The 23,615-nt window shown below is 46.6% G+C and overlaps 1 protein-coding gene across 4 annotated transcripts in view; it reads right to left on the minus strand.

Annotated features, from left to right (window-relative positions):
• The window catches only part of LOC138295848 (zinc finger protein 25-like), a 101,826-nt gene that overhangs the window by 37,208 nt on the left and 41,003 nt on the right, over positions 1 to 23,615 (minus strand). Inside the window, exon 6 of one of the 4 annotated variants that reach the window (XM_069234427.1) lies at positions 6,378 to 6,458. The exons of 1 other annotated variant lie outside the window; for it this stretch is intronic. In XM_069234427.1, coding sequence (XP_069090528.1) covers positions 6,378 to 6,458 — 81 coding nt within the window. Of the gene's footprint in view, positions 1 to 6,377; positions 6,477 to 20,002; positions 20,162 to 23,615 lie in introns of those variants that run through there. 2 more of the 4 variants (XM_069234426.1, XM_069234429.1) reach the window with 2 other exon arrangements.

Below are 23,615 nucleotides of genomic sequence, written 5' to 3' on the forward strand. Positions count from 1 at the left end.
AACCAGGAGGAGGAATCGTAGTCCACAAAAGCACCATCAAAGTCTCAACCAGCACCCATAACACCCTCAACACCGCCGAACACCTCCACTTCAACATCTACATCAACGCCAACACCACCCTCAAGGGAACACTGATCTACAGACCCCCAGGCCCCCGAGCACAATTCTGCGATACCATCGCCGACATCGTCAGCGCCCAGGCCCTCGCCTCGGCAGACAACATCCTCCTTGGCGACCTGAACTTCCATCTAGAAAACAACAACGACGTCAACACCAACCACCTGCTGGTCAACCTCGCTAACCTCGGCCTCAAACAACTCGTCACATCGCCCACTCACACCGCAGGCCACACACTCGACCCCATCTTCTCTGCCAGCAACCATGTCTCCTTCAGCCACACCACCGAACACGACTGGACAGACCACTGCTGCATCCACTTCTCCTTCCTGAAACCAACCACTCAACACCACCGCACAAAACCCCCCGACACAACTGGAGCAAAATCTCAACAGATCAACTGATCTACACCGTCGCCCAGGCCCCGCCGGCAGAAACCTCGGACCCCAACACAGCCGCCACCGACCTACAATCGCTGGCTAGAAGACTGTGCCAACACCCTCGCACTGCGCAAAAACCCCTCAAATACCCTACACAGCGCCAAGGCCAGCTGGTTCAACCCAGACCTACAGAACTCCAAACGAGAATGTCTCAAAAGGGAGAAGACCTGGCACCAGGATCCTACCGAACTCCACCTCACCGCACTCAAGGAGTCCATCCACAATCATCACCAGCTGATCTGCACCACCAAAAGGACCCACTTCAAAAACTGCATAGACAAAAACGCTTACAATAGTAAAAAACTCTTCGGCATCATCAAAGAGCTCTCAAACCCCCGGACCTGCTCCAACGAACCCCCACCCTCGCAGGAGTTCTGCAACACCCTCGCAACCCATTTCCGCCGCAAGATAGAAGAAATGCACAACAGCTTCAACCCCAAGACCCACAAACAGAGCACAGACCCCCACGAACCCAACGCCCCGAGCAACACCAACCTCCTTCACACCTGGACCCTCGTCCACAAAGAAGACATCATCAACACCATGGCCTCCATCCACTCCGGATCCCCACTGGACCCCTGCCCTCACCACATCTTCAATAAAGCAAGCAACATCATCGCACCCCACCTCTGCGACACCATCAACAGCTCTTTCGAGTCAGCCACCTTCCCAGAAACCTGGAAACACGCGGAAGTCAACGCCCTACTGAAGAAGCCCAAGGCGGACCAAGACGACCTGAAGAACTACCGACCGATCTCCCTCCTCCCCTTCCCAGCCAAGGTCATCAATGCCCAACTTTCCCATTTCTTGGAGGACAGCAAGGCGATCGACAGCTCCCAATCAGGATTCCGAAAACATTACAGCACCAAGACCGCACTCATCGCTGCCACGGATGACATCAGGACCATGCTCGACGAAGGCGAAACCGCGGCACTCATCCTCCTGGACCTCTCCGCAGCCTTCGACACGGTATGCCATCACACCCTCCGTACACGACTCCACAACGCCGGAATCCGCGACAAGGCGCTCAACTGGCTCTTGTCCTTCCTCTCCGGCAGAACCCAGAGGCTCCGCCTTCCACCGTTCCTGTCAGAGGCCTCCAAGATCATCTGTGGCGTCCCCCAGGGATCATTTCTCAGCCCAACGCTCTTCAACGTTTACATGGCCCCTCTCGCCATAGTGTCCTACGCAGATGACACCCAGCTGATCCTCTCCCTCACGAAAGACCCTACCAGTGCAAAAAACAACCTCCATAATGGACTCCACGCCATCTCCAGCTGGATGGAATCGAGCCGCCTCAAGCTAAAGACCGACAAAACTGGGATCCTCATCTTCGGCTCCGACCCCTCAGCATAGAACGACTCTTGGCGGCTCAGCTCCCTAGGTACCGCCCCCTCGCCCACCACTCACATGCACAACCTGGGCTTCATCTTGGACTCCACTCTCAGCATGACTCAGCAGGTCAACGCAATCACCTCCTCCTGCTACAACACTCTCCGCATGCTCCGCAAAATCTTCAAGTGGATTCCCGTCGAAACCAGAAAAATCTGTCACCCACGCCCTGGTCAGCAGCAGATTGGACTATGGCAACGCTCTATACGCAGGGACAAAGGCCAAGCTGCAAACAAAACTGCAACGAATACAGAACGCATCCGCCCGCCTCATCCTAGATGTCCCACGCCACTACAACATCTCCCCCACCTCAGAGACCTGCACTGGCTACCCGTTTCGAAGAGGATCCCTTCAAGCTCCTGACCCACGCACACAAAGCTCTCCACAACACAGGTCCAGCCTACCTCAACGACAGACTCACCTGCCATCTCCGCTCCGCCAGCCTCGCACTCGCCACCGTCCCCCGCATCCGCCGCACCACTGCCGGAGGAAGATCCTTTTCTCACCTTGCCGCCAAGACCTGGAACTCCCTACCGCTCCACCTACGCCAGACCCAGGACCACCTGATCATTCAGGAAACACCTCAAGACGTGGCTCTTCGACCAGTAGCGTCCCCCTCCCATCGCCCTGAGACCCTAATGGGTGAGTAGTGCACTTTAGAAATGTTATGATTGATTGATTGATTGTTGCTGGAAGTGAGGAAAGAGATCCAGAGGATAGTTCACAGATGGTGTGTAGGGAAGTAGCCTCTTTCTAGCATGGTTATCCCCACTTTTTGGCCTGTTATCAGTGTGTTTGACTTTGTCACTGGGATCTTGCTAACCAAGACCCCAGTAGCTTTGCTCTCTCCTGTAAATTGTACCTTTTTCTCCCCACAATTGGCATATTGGTCCCATGTAAGTCCTTAGTATATGGTACCTAGGTACCCAGGGCACTGGGGTTCCAGTGGATCCCTATGGGCTACAGCAGTTATTCTGCCACACATCGGGGGCCATGCAAAGGGTTCTGCAGGCCTGCCATTGCAGTCTGCGTAAAACGGGTACATGTACCAGTTTTCACTACAGGTCACTGCACCAGGTCAGTGTAAGTCACCCCTATGGTAGGCCCTATCAGGCGAGAGGGCAGGGTACAGGTACCTGAATGTGAGGGCACCCCTGCACTAGAAGAGGTGCCCCAACAGACTCCAGATCCATTTTCCTGGACTTTGTGAGTGTGGGATGCCATTTTACACGATTACATACATAATGTACATGTCTGTAATGTTACATAATGGTAACTCCGAACCTGGGCACGTTTGGCATCAAACATCTCGGAATCATACCCCAATACTGTTGCAAGTATTGGAAGTATAATTCCGTGCACTCTGGGGGCTCTTTAGAGGACCCCCAGCTTTGCTACCACCAGCCTCACAGGGTTTTCGGGGCAGCCCAGCTGCTGCCACCCCTCAGACAGATTTCTGACCTCTTGCTGCTTGATCGGATCAAGCCCAGGAATGCAGAACAAAGGATTTACTTTGGGAGAAGGAGGTAACACCCTCTCCCTTTGGAAGTAGGTGACTGGCATGGGAGGGGTAGCCTCCACGAAGGCACTGGTTTGCTTTGAAGGGACATTTGGTGCCCTTCATGCATAAACCAGTTCACATCAGTTCAGGGTCCCCCAGTCCCTGCTTTGGCGTGAAACTGGACAATGGAAAGGGGAGTGACCACTCCCAGTTCCATCAACACTCCAGGGGAGGCGCCCAGGGCTCCTCCAGAGGGTCCCTGGGTTCTGCCATCTTGTTTCCAAGGTTGGCAGGGAACTCTGGGAGCATCAGAGTGGTCAGGCCAGGCCCGGCAGGTGACGTCAGAGCCCCCTTCTGATAGGTGCTTACCTGGTTAGGTGACCAATCCCCCTTTCAGGGCTATTTGTGGTCTTCCTCTGGGGTGGGTCCACAGATTTGGCTTGCAAGATTCCAGCAGGACTCCTCTGCAACCTCCACTTCTGCCCACTGGAACCCTGACTGGACCCTCCAGGAACCGACAAACGCTGCTACAGCAAAGAAGACTCTTCTGCAACTTTGTTTCCACGTCTCCTGCCAGCTTTGCAACATTTCCCCGGCAGTGCATCCTCAGAAGACTGCAACTCTTCAGCCTGTACAAGAAGAAGAAGGAATCTCCCTTGCAGTGAAGGAGTCACTCCCCTGCAACCGCAGGCACCTACAGCAAACGGCGATCGGCTGCGTGGATCTCCACTCATCTTGAGCTGCGTGGATCCTGCATCACACGTGGTGGTCTGGAGTACTCCGATTGGTCCTCTATGCCAGCTGTCCAACTTTGGTAGAGGTAAGCCTTTGCCTTCCCACGCAGGACAGTACCCCTATGCACTGCTTCTTTTGCAGCTGCTAAGGCTTGTTTGCATTTCCTCCAAGGGATCTTCATGCAATGTGTAGTTCCAGCCCCGAGCGCTCCATCCTGCAACACACACCCTCCTGCGTGGTTCTCCTGTGGCGTGGGATCCCATTTTGTAGTGCTGCGTGGGATTCTTCTGGGACTCCTGTGTCCCCGTCCTGCGGGACTCCTTTGGGTGCTGCCTCTGCTCCTGTGGACTCTCTGCGACGCAGAGGGTCCCCTGTGACTCCCCCTCATGGGTTGAGTCCTCCTGGGCCTTTATGGCCCCTGACAGCACCTCTTTTCCACTAAACGTGAGTTTGCCTTTGCCAAGGCTTATTGGTGGAATCCTGCACTGACACCCATATGCAATCTTCTATCCAGCATGGGACTTCATCTGCATCCATCAGGAACTCTTCTCCAGGTCCAGGGCTGCAGTGCTAACCTGTTCTTCATCACCGTCGACCAACTCATACAACTACAGCTGGGTGGGTAGTAGCTCCTCCTCTTCTTGGACTCCACTGTGACTCTTGGACTTGGTCCCCTCTCTCCACAGATCTTCTTTCTTCAGGAATCCACCACTGATTTTCTTGCAGTCTTGTCTGGCTGACTACTTTTTCTTCTTTTCCTCCTTTTGGGTGGTTTAGGGAAAATACAGTGTTTTACTCCTGCATTACTGGTCGCTGGGGGGGTACTGTGTTACTTACCTCCGTGGTTTTCTAGTACTCCCAGGTCCCCTCTACTCATTTTACTTACATAGGTGGGGGTACCTTATTCGCATTCTATTTTTTTAGTATATGGTTTGTGACCCCCCCCCCCCCCCCGGTCACTATTGGTTATAGCTATTTGCACTGTTTTTTAACCTTTTGCATTCCTATTTCTGATTGCTAGTGTACATATTTAGTGTATTACTTACCTCCTGAGGGCGGGTTACCTTTCTAGTGTTTTGTGGTGATTTGTTCCAAAAATAAAGTACCTTTATTATTGTACAACTAAGTGTTTACTTTCATGTCTATAAAGTGCTGTGTGACTACACTGGTATTGCATGAGCTTTGCATGTCTCCTAGATAAGCCTTGGCTGCTCATCCACAGCTACCTCTAGAGAGCCTGGCTTCTAGACACTGCCTACACTTCACTAAGAGGGGATACTGGGACCTGGTATAAGGTGTAAGTACCTTGGGTACCCGCCACACACCAGGCCAGCTTCCTACATGGTGACAGATTCAATTCAAGCAAATGTGTTATTTCTCAGATGCTTCTCTGCAGAATGTCAACCACCTTTTATTGTCTCTCTCATAAAATTCAATAAAAATATGTATTAAAAAACTATGTGTACATGAAAACAGTGGCTATATTTATTTGATTTGGCTTCCACTGGGTGACAAGAAAAAGCATACAGAGAATACAAATGTTTATAGAGAATAGAAATTGCATTGCGAATTTGGGGTGGATTTAGATTTGGGCAGTCAGTCCATCCTCCACCAGGGTGACAGAGTAAACTTTGAAATGTCAGTTGGCTCTGCAGACATTTAAAGCATTGACAGGAAGTGCATTGACAGGAAGTGCTGTTTGCAGCTTTCCAGAAGGTTCCATCAAGCTTGATATAGCTGTACAGCAAAGATACATTTTATTTTTTATTTTCAAAAAGAAAACCCCAAAGCAGGATTTTGTTTTTTGAAAAAAAAAAAACCAATGCCTTCTTCGCCATGGGAGTTTCCTCTAAAGACAAGGAGGCATTGAGCACTTTCCAGTGACCTTCATCGTAACGTTTTTCCTGGTGGTGACGGGCATAGAAAAAAATGCCTCTATGTCAACCCATCTAAATTACGTGGGCAGACATACAGCCGAATCTCGGAAGGACTACTGTGGAAGCAGAGTAGTCATTGCTGTTGTCAATCTATGGTCCGTCCACATTTAAATCAGGCGGGCCGACCGTAGTATTGGCGGCTGTTGCGATGGAGTTCCCTCTTCATCAAGAATTACATCAGGCCCTTAGACAGTTACTGTTAGGATGAGACAAAAAAACACCTTTTGCTCAATGAAAGATCTATGGTGTCCTTACCTGTGGACATGTTTACCAATTTGTCCCCCGAAAACCCTTGGCGGCCTACAGAACAGCTGTCCTCTTCTTCTTTAATGATGACTGAAGTAACAACATTTTCTGTTATTAAATGGAAAAGTTGATAATATGTAACACAGAAACATAAATTATTATTTTGCCTTTTTGATGTTTCCATTGTCATGTCATTATCATACTGATTATTGCATATATATATAGCGTGAGGCTGTTGCCAACAATAAATTGTTAGGATGATGATGATGAAATACATTATGATGAAGAGGACACTCTTTATGAAATTACATTAGTCCAGGTCTGTGAAAGGAAATCAATAACATTATTTTAATGTACGCCTTGACCTTAGTGGGAATAGGCAGAATTTCTGGGGCTATCATGAACTATAATGACTCACATTCAAAGTATTTGGGTTCTTCATAGTGTCTTATGGAGTTGAGACAATTAATTTGGCACTGACATTCTTTCACTATAGTGACCACTTGAAGCTGTTGCATCCTCTTTAAGGGGCCATCAAGTGTCGAGAAAATAAAGTTGTTTTTACCCAGCCCTGCATCCCTAACTCTCAGCAACAATAGGCAGTCCATCATTCACTAGATGGCCCCTTTAAGATGAAAGAGGCTTGCAGTAGATCGACAGCTGAAGAACGGTTACAGTCCCTTAGCAGCATGTATCCGTCTTCAGCTTGGCCAGGGAAGGAAGTCACACACCCGATATTAAGTCTGCCCAAAAATGGAGCTCCTTCTCATGCAAAATGATGTTTTTTTTATGATACGTCTTTTTAATAACAAACTCAGGCTACAAAACTTGCTACATGCATTTACGAAAAATACGTGACAGTTTTACATGTCATTAAACCAATGCTAATGTTTGGTAAATTTTTATTTCAACCTTACCTCAATAGACAGGAGGTCATGGAATCTTTGCAACATTCCCACCAAACCTAGTTAATAATGAGTTCCAAACATGTCACAGTTGAAAAGGGGGTACCTTTATATTCAAATTGGACGTCATCTTTCTTTATTCATACAGCTTAGTGAAATTATGACTGAAGAAATCATGCAAAAAGCAGCTCAAAGGAACATGACAGGATGCGGGTTGGGAGGGGCCATATCACTGAGGACCTTCAGCATTACCTTAGGAAATGTCTTCTTGGGGTGAACTTGGGCCTGTACGATATAACCGTGTATGCTTTTATCTAGAACTCTGCGAGAAGCCCAGTGAAGTTCCTGTAACATTCCTTCTCCCTCCAAATCACTCCCCCCGAAATAGGAGGATTCCCAGCACCCTATGTTCCAATGAGGAATATAGTCACTGTCTGGTCCTGCTGAGCCTCACCATAAGCCCTGCAGTATGGGCAAACCTAGGAGGGGAATTTCCCCAACTGACAGGAAAAGCAAAGCCATGTCTGGCAAGAATGAGAGCCGTGATAGTGATAGATTACCTGGGTCCGAGGTACCAATGACAAATCCCGTGTGGGGCCAGTGGAGGCTGTAACAAGGGAAGAGGTTGAGGCTGTATAGCAGTGGAAGCCATTTTACAAAGTGTACCAGCAGATTTGGATAAGAAAGCTGTGAGTGCCTATACATGCTCCTCCGGAGGCCAGCAAGCATACTTACTTTACCGGGGTGTCGTTCTGGTCCGTCCTTATCTGCCGCCCTGATTGTTTTTCTGTGATCACATGTTCCAACAGACACAAAGAACATTGATCTGCAGCTATAGAGAAGAGCCCCAGCCTCTCGGGTCTGGTAGTGTAGAATGACCTGGAGCATTTGTGACCTGATATGCACTTTACAGTGACAGGAACCAATTTATAGCTGAATACATAACACAATTCCAATGTAATACAGAGTTATGGCCGCCAGACACTTAAGCAAGAAACAATTTATTTATTGAAATGTGGTTGTGCAGAAAACAAGAGGGATGCAAACACATATTTTATGGCTTCCTTGTTTACACTCGCCTAGCTGACAACTTCCTGGTGTTGAATCTGAGCCACCAAAAACTACGCCATCACAGTTCAGACTGACTGCATGTCCTATAGGTTATACTTCTTTGACAGCGCTGGCACACCCCGAAGACAAAGGAGACCTGTATGGCGGTGTAATGTATCAAGCTGTGCAGGGGAGTTCCAACAACCCCCCCCCCCACCCCTGGTGCCCATAGCCCACTCTGATTTGGCCTGTGGTCATGTGACTGCAAACGTATAAATAAACGTGTGGGGCTGCGCATGGGCAGTCTCCGCAACAGACGGCATCTCGAGTCTCTGTCAGCACCTGTGCCGCGCAGGCCTCCCTCCACCACATAGGCCCAGGGGTCGGGGTACGGCACCCGACAAAACAACTGCCGCCATCAGTCGGGATCCATTCCCTTCCACGCGGTGAACACAAGGGCCTCGGCCACTGACAAATTCGGCAGAGGGAGGCAGTGTCACCACGTGATCAGCACGGCTCCACCCATCAACCCTAGTGCGTGCGGGGAGCATACAGAGAGCCTTATAGCATGCGATCCACTGCCCACATTACATTCTAGCTTAGACGCACAGCAAGTGCTCAGCGAGTACAATTTTTGGAGCGCCGAACATAGTGACCCAGCTACACACCACTACCTTACCTGACAGGGGTCCACGTGGCAGCCCATATCAAACATGTAAGGCAGACAAGGAAAAAAGAAAGCCATGCAGGTGCAATCCTGCATTAGAACAGGAGAAGGGAAAGCAGCAAGAACCCCACCCTACATTTGGACTGCCCAACCTCAGATAACAGCAACAACCCCGGCATCTCTATGACCCCCAGACATCCACATTCATGACTTCAGTGCCCACCATCAAACCTTTCATCATAGCTGGTGCACCGTCATCCCAAGCTACAAAATGGGCCAGGTGGGTAGACCGCCTAGAGATATACTTCGCAGCGGTCAGAATAGCTGAAGGAGAAGACAACCAATTCTTCTGCACCTAAGAGGGGCTGCTGTGCACAAACTGTCCAAGAAAGTGCAGGAAGCTGGGACACACCATACCTATGACACGCTCAAGATGGCTCTGACAGCTCATTTTGCCCCTCTAGCAAATCCAAACTATGAACGATTCCTACTCAGGCAAGCCCGGCAAATGCCAGAGGAGTCAGTGGATGAATTCTACATCTGGCTCTGTGATTTGGTGGCCACGTGCACTCCCAGATGAGCAGGATGAAATCTGTCTCCAGTTCATCTGGGGTTATGCATCGGCCAATCTGCGAGAACACATCTTGCAAGTTCCTCGGATGCCAAGGGACGAGATCCTCACTATGGGCAGGTCAAAAGAGCTGTCCAAGTCACAGGCGGCCCACATGAAAGCCACACTCAGGTTACCAAACCTCATCCGTTAACAAAGTAGGTGCCACCGCCTCGCCTCAAAAGAAGAAGGAGCGTCTGAAAACACCGCAAGCAACCAGGCTAAGCAGGTGGTTTGGCAGCCTTAACCCTCATAAAGGAGATTGCCCAGCAAAGGGCCGGAAATGTTCGGACTGTGGAAAACTCAATCATTATGCAAAGGTCTGCAGATCGATACACACAACAAAAGGGCCGAAGAGGAAGAACGCCTACTAGCAGGGGACCGAATCTGGGATAACTGAAGATGACAATATGGATGAAGACGAGTCAGAGTGAACCGTCAACGTCATCTACGTGGTAGAGCCGGATCACGGTCACTTCCGCAGAGCCCCTCACTGCAAGTCATGGTTGAAGGACAACCGATAATAGCACTCATCGATACAGGAGCATCAATATCCTACCTCTAAATCCACATCAAGCAATGAAGTCACCCCAACCCAGCGCCCTACCACCACCAGAGTGTACACTAATGGCACCACCACCTGCCTCCCACTGGTGGGAATCTTCACCACTACACTCAGTCACCAAGATCAAGCTACAAAAAAAAGGTACATGTCAGCAAAGGAGGAGCAGTCATTCTACTCAGCTGCCACACAGCCTAATAATTACAACTGGTCCAATTTGCTTTTGGAGTCCACGTCAGTGCCCCGGATTCTCTCCTTGCCGAGTTCGAACAGCTCTTCCATGGCACTGGATGCCTGCAAAAAAATGGATGATTCGTCTCCACACTGACCAGTCGGTGCAGCTAGCTGCCCTGAGACACTGTCCTTAGGCTTAGCTTTCCATCTCAGACCCATGGTAGAGGCTGAGCTGATGAAGTTAGAGAAGGCCGACATCATTGACAGAGTGGAAGAGCCCACACCATGGGTGTCGCCCATCATCGTCACACGCAAGCCCAAACAACCAGGGTGGGTGAGCATATGCGTCGATATGAGGGTCTGAATAGTGCCATCAAATGGTGGCATCACCTGACACCCATGATCAACGACACAGTGGGAGAACTCACAAGCTCCCGATGGTTAATGAAGATGGACCCTCGCTCAAGGTACCACCAAATCCTTCTTGCACCTGAGCAACAGGACGTAACCACCTTCTCCATGCACCTGGGACTACGTTGATACAAGCACCTGAATTTCGGCATCTCCAGCTCCGTAGAGATATTCCAGGACATCATCAGAGGGGTGCTGGTGGGGTTTCCTGGTGTCCTTAATGTCAGCGGCGAACTCATGGACCATGCCTCTGCTCTGGAAGAACACCTCCAATGACTACGGGCCGTGTTCCACCAGCTGCGAAGCTGCAGCCTCATGTTGCACAAACTAAAAGTGTGAGTTCTTGAAGGAGGAGATCTGTTTTTTCTGCCGACACCAAGCTTGCATACTTAGATCCCAGCAAAGACACTGATCTATCTGTCGATGCCAGCCCTACCGGCCTTGGAGCAGTTTTATCCCAAAAGCAGTATTGCGGAGAATGAACTCCCATTGCCTATGCCAGCCGGGCCATGATCCCCAACGGAAACAAAGATATTCTCACACTGAGAAAGAAGTGATCACTCTCCACTGGGATGCTGACACTTTCACATCTGTCTCTATGGACCCCCTTTCATTGTTAACACAGACCACAAACCACTGTTGCCACTCTTTAAAGGCTCAGTCTCCATGCCTCTGACCAGATCGAGAAGTGGATACTCCAGCTTCAAGAACACCACTTCTCTATCAAATACCAACCGGGTGCCACAACCCAGCTGATTATCTCTCAAGGCATGCATGGCCAGCTACCCCTCAATAAACACAGCAAGCCAAAGAGGCAGAAGAATACATGCAGGTTGTCATGGAGAGATCACAACCACTACCCATCTCACTAACTGAGATCATCGAGGCTACAAGGTCAGAGGACTGCCTCCAACAAGTGATGACCGCCGTCCAGTCCGAGAGAGGGACAACATCACAGCCACGCTCTCACAGAAAACTGTTGAAGCTCAGAACACCCTCAATTCACCGTGTCACATGAAGGATGAACTCTCGGTCTCAGGTGATGGGTGTCTACTATGAGGACCCCAGCTCGTAGTGCCCACCAGCCAGACCCAAGGAACGGTGGATTTGGCCCATGTATACCACCAGGGTGTCTTAAAGACGAAGAGTTGTTTAAGGAACACGGTATGGTTCCCCAGCCTGGGCTAAAAAGTGGGGAGAGCTGTCCAACAATGCAGCCTCTGTCAAGCCACCGAAGGAAACGATCCGTCCTCCTCCCATTATCACTGAGTTCTCAACGACTGTCGACTGGCTAAGGGCAAGTGTGGATTTCGTAAGTCTGCCGGACGGCAAGCATCTCCGTGTGGTATTATGGACAACTATTCCCGCTATCCGGAGGTCGAGATTGTAAAATCCAATCTTCGGGTCAGACAGCAAGCATCTCCATGTTGTGATGGACAGCTCAGCTTGTCAAAAACAGATCACCGTGGACAAATACACCCAGATCAGCACAACTAATCACTCCATGCTCCCCATTCAGCATCCTCTCCTCAGTCCTCCAGCGACTTCAGGTAATTTGGTCAGGCTTGCCACCACGGATGTTAAAGATTTCACAGTCTCCTCCTATTCAACACTAAGGCCCTCATTACGACATTGGCGGCAAATGCTGCCTACCGCCACGGCGACGGCCGCCAACATACCGTTGCCGTGGCTACTGACCGTCCATGCCATTATGACCGTAGACGGAATACAGCCAGAAGGCTGGTGGAATTCCGTCGACGGTCATGGCGGCGGACGGCGGTGAGGTGGTGCTGCTGCCAGCAGCAGCACCTGTTACGAACTGCGCTTGACTTCTCACCTCTCAATACAGGGTTGGCGAATACACCCGGTCTTCCACAGGTTCTGGATACTCCCAGATAAGGGCGACCCTTTCTAGTAGCCACGCTGCCGCTTGACTGGAAACACCAAAACAGACCGTACCCTCTAGAAGGAGTCTCAGAGGGAAAGAAAAAAAAAACACTGGGGAAAAACCTCAAACAGGAACTCCTGAAGAGATGAAGAAAAAAAAGGACTTGACAACTTGAATTGGGAAAAGCCCATTGACATGAATAGGAAAAAGAAAGCAGTATATAAGAACAAGCGAGCATGCTGGGAACACAAACAGGAAGAAGAAAATATGGACACAAGCATGGACAAAGGCAGGAAGAAAAAAGACCAGAATAACCCACCACCAACAGAAAAGAAGAAAAAATGCTTACAGGTAAGTGTAGGGCACCCGGAAGCGAAATACATGCTTCCCAGGACATGCTACCAAAAAACACAGGTAACGGCGCTCCGGGTGTCGGCAGCGTGTTCCTGACGCAATGGCAGAAAGAGACACCGCGTCCAAGCGCGGCGTTACAGCACCATGCCAGCAAAACATCGCCTACTGTATCATGTTCCATGATACTGCCTGGCGGTGTTTTTCTGGCGGACGCTGCTGCTGGCAGCAGGACCACGTCCTGCCTCCTGCCGGAGGACCCCCTGCAAGCAGATAAGCGGGTTCTCCAAAAGGAGAGGAGGGTGTTGCGTGCGTGTGTGGGGGGTGTGTGTGAGTGTGTGTGAATGCATGCATGTGTAATGCGTGTGTGCATGAGTGGGTGTGAGTGTACGTGCATGTTGTGTTGTGTGATTGCGTGTGTGCCTGGATGTATGTTAATGAGTGTTGTTGTGAGTGTGTATGAATGCGTGGATGAATGTGTGTACGCATGTGTGTATGGGTGTGTATGTATGTGCGTATATGTGCAGGGGTAGCAGTCGTGAGAGGGAGGGGGCGGGGGAGACCCCTATCAGTGCCAGGGAAGGAATTCCCTGGCGCTGTTGTGCCTACCGCCATGATTTCAGTGGCGGTGCAGAAACCACTGAAACCATGGCAGTGGGCGGGGTCATAATGCCATGGGCGGCCTTGTGATGGCTGCCAGGCTGGAGTCTGTAGTCTCCAGCCCGGCGGTCATTACCGCTGTGGCGGTCGGTGTGGTACACTGGCGGTTTGGATTTGGCCAAACCGCCAATGTCATAATAGAGGAGGTAGGTACCGCCAGCCTGTTGGCAGTAATACCTCCACTATTCCACCAACTGCCAGGGTTGTAATGAGGGCTAGAGCTTCAATCTCATTAACTCTGTGTACTGTATTGCGTAAATCTTTTCACAATCTTTTCACAATAGGGAAACATTACATTAAGCAGAAACACACGGTACCCGATTATCAACGGGTGCTTCTGGAACATGTACCTGAGATAATAAGCTACGACAAAGTACTCTTAAAGAAAGGTTAGAGAAGGGTTTTCAAGCTCAATACCCATAACACAGGGCTGAATGGCAGTATACCATGGGCATTTTCACAGGACATTAAATTCCTATTTTTGCAGTCCCTATCCCCACGAAGTACCCTTCTTTCAACAACATCAAACAGGTATTCTCTTTGTATAAATGAAAACACATCTTAAGGGTTATTATTGACTTAAACGTTCCCTGAATGTATTTTGTTCTCATAATCAGTAATTTTTATACCCATTTCATTTTATGAATAACGCAATACTCACCCACGCTCACAAGGCCCTCCACAACAAGGGACCCGAATACCTCAACCGTCGCCTCAGTTTCTACACACCCACTAGTCAACTTCGCTCCGCCAACCTCGCACTCGCCACCGTCCCTCGCATCCGCCGCACTACGGCAGGTGGGAAATCCTTCTCCTACCTGGCGGCCAAGTCATGGAACTCCCTCCCAGCGAACCTCAGGACCACCCAGGACCACCCTGCATTCCGGAGGCAGCTCAAAACCTGTCTCTTCGAGCAGCAGTAACCCCCCTCCCCTAGCGCCTTGAGACCCTCACGGGTGAGTAGCGCGCTTTATAAATGTTTTTTGATTTGATTTGAATACATCCTGTATATAATTTGTTTTTTAACCTTGACATCTCTCTATTTGTTGATCATCTATTAAGACCCATCTCTTTGAATAAAAAACGGCATATAGTTATCCCATCGTTGTCCCATGTGTGTCCGCCATAGTATAATAACATGCTATCCAGCATCATTTTTTTCAGACTTAATTGTCGAATGCCAATAAAAGCACTAGGAGAGCAAACCTGAGGTGTTTTAAATTCCCCAGACAGTAGCAGGTATGCGCTCAGAACCAAGAAGTGACACGTGCATCCGCTATTTTGGAAACGTGTGCGATCTAGTTGCCAGCACCCGGAAGTAAGAATGCCAGCAGCGCATTGCCGGTAAACACCAGAACTTTTTAATTTTTTGTAAATAAAAGCACCCAGAACAGGATGCCTGTTAACAGTCGGACTCTGGTGATCCTTACTAGGTGATTCCAACTTGGCATAGTAAATACAGCATAGCCGACATGGGGGCATGAAGGAGGATGAGTAAATCCTCATTCTAAAATGAACTTTTATATTTATATATTTACATATTTACTTACACCGCCAGAGTGTGACTATAGGCTTGTTTGGCCACCAGAGGATCCATGGGGCAAAGCTCTTAACTTTTACATGCATGTATATGTTTTGGAATATGTGTAGTATCGTACACAAACATGTTGTATTATGTCTTATATATTGCTAATGAGTTTTTGACTGACAGTTTGCTCACCATTTTGAGCATAGAGATGCTCACTATAAACACACTGACAACCCTGTGTGGATTACTACAAGGGTTGCTCACTGAGTGCGGTGTTTGTGGAATAAGGATATCTCTACCACAAGCCTTTCTGATTTACATCTCACATTATACATTACAGGTATGAAATCCCTTACCAATTACGTGAGATGTTTATTATAGCATCCAATGTGTGTGCATGGTCTACATGTTACTGTCAATGCACGTTCACACTTTAGTAGTGGTTTCTGGGAGTTAGTCCCTTGGTCCTGATGAAAGCCAATGGGGGAAGTAGCTAGAAACATGTTGACCAATAGAAACAGAAGTTATTAAAACCAATAGGTTCCATCATATCTTCCATTTTTAATCATATTGCCTGAAGACTTTAATAAAGCTAGTGGTGTCTTATCAGGCAGGTATTTTTTAATTTTACATAAAAAACTCCTCCAATTCCTATTCTGATCATTATATGGTAAAAAACATCTAGGGCTCCCATGTCTCTCACTTGTAGTAGCACACACTGCTCCGCAACGGAATGGGAAGGACCCTATAAGGAAGCATGTCAACAAGAGGTAACCCTGGTGGGTGAGAGTTTTACAAACAAAGCCAAGGGCGTTTTCTACTTATAAGGACAGGCCCTCCTGAATCAAACCTCTTACCTCCCTCCTATTTTTTGTTCTTTTTAAAATCAGCTTATAGTTAATGTATTTTTATTTTATTTATAATTTGTAAGCAACATGATATAATTTGCTCCAATCCTGGACTACAGACGTAAAGACAATTTTAACAGAACACACTGACGTGATGAGCTCATGTTCATAGAGATCGAAATGCCACCAGTGAAAACAAAACATAGTTCCATTTAAATTAACTGACCTAAAGCTTTACAAAATGTAAATGAAAAACAGGTTCCTCAATGCATGACAATACCAATGTGTATTTCATGTAACAACAAAATTTCCTTCACAATCACTTATGCTAGTGTGAAGGAAAATATCCAAGAAATACAATTAAATGTGAGATTTCTGAGACTAAGGGCCTGATTACCATCTTGGCGGCGGGGATTACTCTGTCCGAAATGTGACAGATATCCCGTCCGCCGTATTATAAGTATAATGGAAATTGTAATACCGCGGGCGGGATATCCGTCACATTTGCGACGGAGTAATCCTCTCCGCCAAGGTTGTAATCAGGCCCTAAGTCTACTTACACCAAGACTGCTAAATTAAGTGGTAGCAGTTATATCAAATCACATTTATATAGTGCAAGAAATCCAACTGGATGACTTTCCACTAAGCAGTCTGCTAAGGAATTCCATAATATTCGAATATCCACACCTTTAGACTCTTTCTAAAATAAAAATGCTGTAGGGGAGCTTCTTGGGTCTACTGGCAAGTCGTTCCTCATTAGGCTGGCAGTCAATTGGAACGGCATGCCCCCTGTTCTTTTCCTGGCACAATGTGGATGTAGTAATAGTTGTTTGTATGCAGCTCTCAAAAGTCTTGTAGCACAGTATGGAACCAAGCCCTTATTCAAATATTCTGGTGACAAGCCGTAAAGTGCTTTATGGGTAGCCTAAGCTCCCTTGGAATGGTCTATCACATCAACAGTCCAATAGGCTTTTTAGTATAAACCCTAGCTTGTATACAAATAAAATAAATATGAATTTCAAAGATTCCTTGTCATAATAGTCCCACAAGCCTATATTCTGACCTGGATAAACTGCAATTACATTGTCAGGTCACCATTTCAATACTTCAGGTTACATTCGTTTTGTCAAGCAGTACAAACTTATTTTCCTGCATAGTACATTTTTTTACTTTTTGGAACTCACAATCTATAAGCACACTTTAGGAGATGCTTTCTTTAGTTCGGACCAATCAATTGTGATGTGTCGACAACACACTTTTAAAACTGTAATAGCAAATGATCCCATCTGTGGCATACTTTTTATTAGTTGATAATGTCAATGCACCCCATTTTTCATTCTTTTGGATCTGACTGCTACTGTTTAGTTAGAAAAAAGACTGAGGTGCTCATTTCGACTTCGGTGGTCTTTTCAAAAGACTGTTGAAGCCGCAGGTGCTCAAAGACCTTCAGTGTTTGCGGTCTGAACCCCGCCCTATTACGGCATTGCGCCGATTACCGCCCGATTTTGGGTGAAAATCTGACACCGTCAGAGTGGCCGATGTCGTAATAGAGGCGAGTTCCATCACCAGCATCCGCCACGCCAACAGGATGCCGCCCGCCGTATTACGATCCACAATACAGCACAGATGTTTCCGGCATGGCAGTGCGGTGCTGGCGGTGGAAAGTGCCAGGACCCATCCCCTCCCAGATGGCCAACTCGCCGAAGCAGGTAAGTTGATTGTCCGAAAGAGGGGGTGAGGGAGGCCTGGTGGGGGTTATTTTGTGAATGTGTGTGATGTCTGCATGGGTGTATGAATGTGGGGGGAAGGGGGTCTCTGTGTGTACGTTCGTGAGTGCATGTATACTGAGGGGGGTGTTGTGTGTGTGTGTGTGAGTACGTGTATGTTTGTGTGAATGCGGAGGGGGAAGGGGGTGTCAGTTTGTGTGCGTGCATGCAAGTGTACGTGTCTGAGTGCATGTGTGCGAGTGAATTGGTGTATCTGAGTGCATGTTTGGGTGCGAGTGTGTGGGGGCGTATGTAAGCAAATGCGTGGGTGAGTGGGGGTGCTTGAATGTAGGTGTGTGTTTGTGTGGGGTGTGTCTGCCGGCATCAGGAATGGAGATTCCTGTCACTGAGTGCATGACCACCAGCATTTTTTGTGGTGGTGCGACTGCCACGAAAATGGTGGAGGTCTGCTAAGTCGCAATACTGATGGAGGTATTACAGCTACCGCCAGCCTGGAGGTTCTCACCTCTGGCTCGAAGGTCTGACCGCCCTGGCGGTACGGGTGGTGTTTCACCGAAGCCAAACCGCCAAATTCAGTATATGGCGGTCTTTACCACTGGCCCAGCGGCATTAAGACCGTCACGCAAGTCTGGCAGTCCAAGGACCGCCAGACTCATAATGAGGGCCTAAATCCTTAAGTGGAAACTGAGTTTAGGGAGTGAGTGGTGGAGAGCCCTTCAAATGCCACCTTGCATTCCTTCTTAGATTAGGTGCTCCCGGCATACTAACCCTGTCTCAAATGTTCCTCCAGGCACATGACACTCACACACTCCTATGAGGCAGTCCAAGATCAGGTATAGCATACACCAATCCAGAGAAAATGTTTGATTAACCCTAGACGACACTGTTTGAAATTAAGATGTTTGAAATTAACCTGTTCCCTGAGACATCCATTTGACATTGTATTCAACAAAGCATGGAAGCTTGGCATGCAGCCAATGGAAAAATTAAATCAGTGGAGTTTTGGCACCCTATAATTGCTTTGGGCGCAATTTAAAGGACTGAAGAAAGATCTTGCTCTTTCTGTGACCTGTAAAATAAGAAATTAATCCAACATCACCACTGTCAAGATTGGAGAGACTGTTTGCTCTCTCTTTATCTACCCTAGAGAGAGAGGAAAAAGGAAGTGTAACTTTTGGGGGAAACTGCTGTTTGGTTTTCCTACTCCCCCTGTGACTGGTTTCCCCTTTGTTTTGTGCACTCTGCGTTTGTCAACCTTGCCGTGATTCTGCATGGTAGCCCCAAGACACCCCAACATTCTTCCACCTAACTGTGAAGGTTAACTTCCACCTCCAGAATCAGACCAAGGTTAAACTCATTGACCACCACCAGTAGGACCCTGGCCAGCAGTGGACACACAGAACTCCAAACTTAAGACAAGCAGCACACAGTAAGACTTATTTGCAATTCCTAAAGCATAACTTTCTTACTCTTCCAGAAAGACTCAAGACGGCACCTTTGCAATATTATTATTATACTTATGTTTATTCTCTGAAAACGATGTTAGCTCATTAGAGTCCCATAGCCAGCTAAATTAGCCAGACTGCCCACATTACATGTATTGAAAAGAACAAATTATATGGCTATACATATTTAATTGTACTAAGCTACTGGACTTTTTCAAGTCAGCAAAAGTCTAATACAATATGTTAAGCTATTATAGTGTCTGGACATTATATATGAGATAGAGTACATCCACATATACATTATAATAATGATGTTGAAAGTCATCAAGGAGTTGCATATGGCAAAGACACAAGGCTCTAAGTAAGAGGTATTTCATCCGATGTCGTCTGAGCACCTCTTGCTACATCCTTCTCTAAATTACATTAACTAGCTGACAAGAGGCACCATGTAATAAGTGACACATTCCACTAGTATTGCCTTCTTACCAAGCAGTGCATGCTGGGATTGTCGATGTTGAAAGCAAAAAAACCTGTCTCTGAATATAACCTTCAGCAGGTTAAGAAGACAGGACTTGTGTTGGAAACAAACATAATTTCTATCAAGGGTGAAAGGTAGAAGAGCAAGAGACCACCTTTGCTTGCACCTTAATCTTTTACTTGTGATAGAAATGATTTTGTTTTTTTAGATGCACTGGTGCTCCTAACTCCTAAAGGAATCCTGAGAGATGGGAAAGTTGGAACAGGGGACCCAAGCTCACTCTGTGAACATTACCAAACGGCAATTTATTTTACAAACTGTTGCTGGTAAACAAACAGTGTTTGGGCTTGCATCAACTTCTTGCATGCTGAGTAAAGGTTTCAATGCATCATGAGCAGTGTGGTGCCGCAGGTTGGATGCAATAACTTACTACAAGCATCTAGTTGTGTCATTTTCTTATTAGAGGTGTGTTCTGAAATCTGGGTGCACCTGGAATTAAAAAAAATTACAATGTAGAGAGATTACAGTACTCCGCATATTATTTTCCTATTGTGCCATTCAAGTGTTGCCTTCATAAGATTTCTACCTCACACAACCCTTCGAGAATAAGCCTTTAATATGTGCAATTGCAACCCTTGGAGAGTCAAAGCCTGTAGAGAAAGTTCTTAAACTTCAGTGTGCTCGTGGTAGTAGCTGGTTTATGTGGTTCCCAGGACAACAGCAATAGGTGTTACAAGGATTCTCCTTTTGCCCCCACTTTGCCTGCACCCTGGAAAAGCTGCCTGCCAGCTTCATACAGAACTTTGCCATTAATGGTCATATGCAGGCTTTGGGGCTAGAAAATGCGTAATGGATACCCACATCACGGCATGAGAAGCACCTTATCCAATTTCCCCTTTTAAACAAAAAAACACAAAAGACACACTGAGTGTTGAGTTTTATGACCACATAAAGCTCTTTTCTAGTTGCAATAGGAGTACTGCCTTCTAAGTTATGAATAAGCCCAGCCCTTATATGGTAAATCATATTGACAGATTATCATGCGTATAAACAACATGGTTTGCACAATAAGTGTATTTTAGACACAGCTTCATCACTCTAACTGACAAGTCAAAACCAAGAACCCCCTCTCAGTTGACAGCCATGATACAATAAACTGGAGACATTCAGTCACTCAACCAGAATCCCCACCTATTTATCATTCATCTATAGGGCTAACATTGGCTGTTAAAGCAACACTGCAGCACTCTAAAAAAAAAGCAGCACACAAAAATAGGATGCTCTTTTTCATTTGCGTAAGGGACCTAAATCCTCCAACTACTGTATTTTGGGCGAAGGACCACGAAGCCAGTATCTGGTCACTGAACAGTGTACCTACAGTCTGCTGCACTGAGTGTTGTTGATAATGTGCCAGTGAATACATCTTTCCAGCTTTACACATAAGTGATCATGCCCCTTCACAAACATCACTTACTCAAAACAGTCTTATCTGTCTGCTGAACAAAAGACGCTCATGAGCAGTGGTAATTGTCCTAATTCATGTTTCTGACGTAATCTCCTTTCTAAGAAAGACACAAAGTTGGTGTAGTCTGCAATAATTCTTATACAGAAATTGGTAAATCCCTTCGGATTTTGAATGTCTTTCATATTCCTAGGTTGAAGCCACTCTTTATTATCCTCACACTTACAGCAATCTAGGTCGATGCTCCCAAGGGATATGACATGTCCCAGTAAAGATTCCTGATGCACACAGAACTCACAAATTTACCAACGTCACTTAATGATCACTCTCTTACAGTCACTATAAAACAGCCTAAAATGTTGTTGATGATCAAGTAGATTATGGAAGCAATGGATGCCATGTAACTAAACGCCTAAACGAACATCCAAGAGCTTCCTGAAGATCTCCTTGTCAAACTCTTAAAACACTGCATTTGCAATATTTAAACCAAATGGCAATACTTTGTACTCAAAGTCACCCAGGCTTGTCTTAATTGCAGTCTTCTTTCACTCTTCCTTGTCTATAATTTGGACTACATTGGTGGTTCATCTGAAAACCGACTGAGAACAAATCCCAGATTCAGCAGTTCTCCAATTAACAATAAGCAATATCAGCCTTTAATAGTAACATAATGTAGGCAAACCAAATGCATACAACTGGATCATTTACTTTTGATGACCGACAGCTGTGATTTTTTTCATCTGATGGGCAAGGATGCTGAACATCAATACCATTCCATACATTGCTCTCAATAACACGTGTGCTAACCTGCATCAATAAAGTTTCATGCTGTTTGTACCTTGTTAGATTTTTTTGCAAAAGCAAATGCCTTTCAAGAGTTCCACATGAAGGAACAATAACCAACATCTGGACACATTGCATCACTTCCATTTATTGATGAGAATTTAGGTAATTTCCCAACAAAACTGCTTTCTGTAAAAAATATAATAACCCTATCCATAGTCATCTTTGTTCAGCTGCTGTAGGACCATAAACACTTACACAGCAGTGTTACTATAGGACATAATGAAAGCAAGATAAACATCCAACTCTCCCAGTCATCGCCCCAAATCCCTCAGGTAACCCTTGAAAAGGTGGGTTATTAGTTTCATGATGAGCAGTGCTTCTGTCTGTTTACCTTGCTTTAAGTACTTTAAAGGAAAATATGTTTGAGTTGACAAATATCAAAGCATTCAGTGCAGTAAACATTGGTGACAACTGAGTTTTAAAAATACTTGCCAGACATATGGGTTTGGGGGTTCAAAGCCAAAGATTGATTTCAGAGAGGATGTGGCTTTATGGGACATTATCAAATACATTGGGCCAATACAGTAGGTGAACCTGCATGCTATTAAAAGACAATATTACAGGGGTCCACGAATTATGGAGGAAGGATTATGGCAAATGTTTCAGTTTTACACTGACGCATCAACATTGGTCAAAGGTGTAAAGAATGTAAGCAGAACTGTATAAGGGAACCCCATGAAATATCTTTGAAAAATTAGTAGCAATTATGAACTTTAGAAGCACATTTAGCCGAACATATCATTCCCAAAATCATTGGTCTCAAATGCAGTTTTAGGCGGCTTAACCCTGATGAACAAGCTATATTTCAACTGAAAAGCATGAGAGCTAAATCCCACATGGCTCCCATGGACTGCTCCAGTGACCTCAAGTACCTCTAGCAGAATTCCACGCTGGTGGTAATACTTTCATTTGTCCAATTTTACAATACTGTGAAGTTTTTATAAGGCTACAGTGATGCACACTTTGCCTTTGTTCTACAATCAAACAGTGCACATATCTGTCCAACCTCTACAATGTTGCAGTAATATATATCATTGCCTGATATTCACAAAACATATGCATATGGTTTTTAGTTTCCCCAAAGCTGCAGTAATGCTCATGACTTGTAATTTTAACCAAGGGACTCTTCTGTATACAGGTTACTCTATGTTTATACTTAAGGGAGAGGGCTAGATCATGAATTACCCCTTTGAGTTATTGGAATGTTAATACAACTTTTGACATGCAGGGTAAACACAGACATATGCAGCAAGCATTTATTACACCATGAACTATCTCACTAGGATTAGAATCAATGGACTGCACATTACAAGCAGAGGTCCTGATTTAGAGTTTGGTGGACAGGGTACTCCAACACAAAGTGACGGAGTACCCTGTCCACCAAACCTTTGGTCAGCGCGCTCTATTCTGAGTCAGGCGGGTTGTCAGTTTTCCGTTTGTGGTACCCCCACTTGCTCCTGTGTTGAAAAACATAGGGCTAGCAGGCCTACTGCAATGATATTACAAACAAGGCCTTTAAAACAAAACTTCTCCCAGCTTTAAAACAAAAGTTCTATTCTCGAGTAAGCTTAAAGAAAATGCATGGTGGGAGGGGTTATTATTTTGGGATCCCCAGAGATGATGTGGGCAGAAAGA

The sequence above is a fragment of the Pleurodeles waltl genome, chromosome 5 (assembly GCF_031143425.1).
Source record: "Pleurodeles waltl isolate 20211129_DDA chromosome 5, aPleWal1.hap1.20221129, whole genome shotgun sequence".
Taxonomy (NCBI): domain Eukaryota; kingdom Metazoa; phylum Chordata; class Amphibia; order Caudata; family Salamandridae; genus Pleurodeles; species Pleurodeles waltl.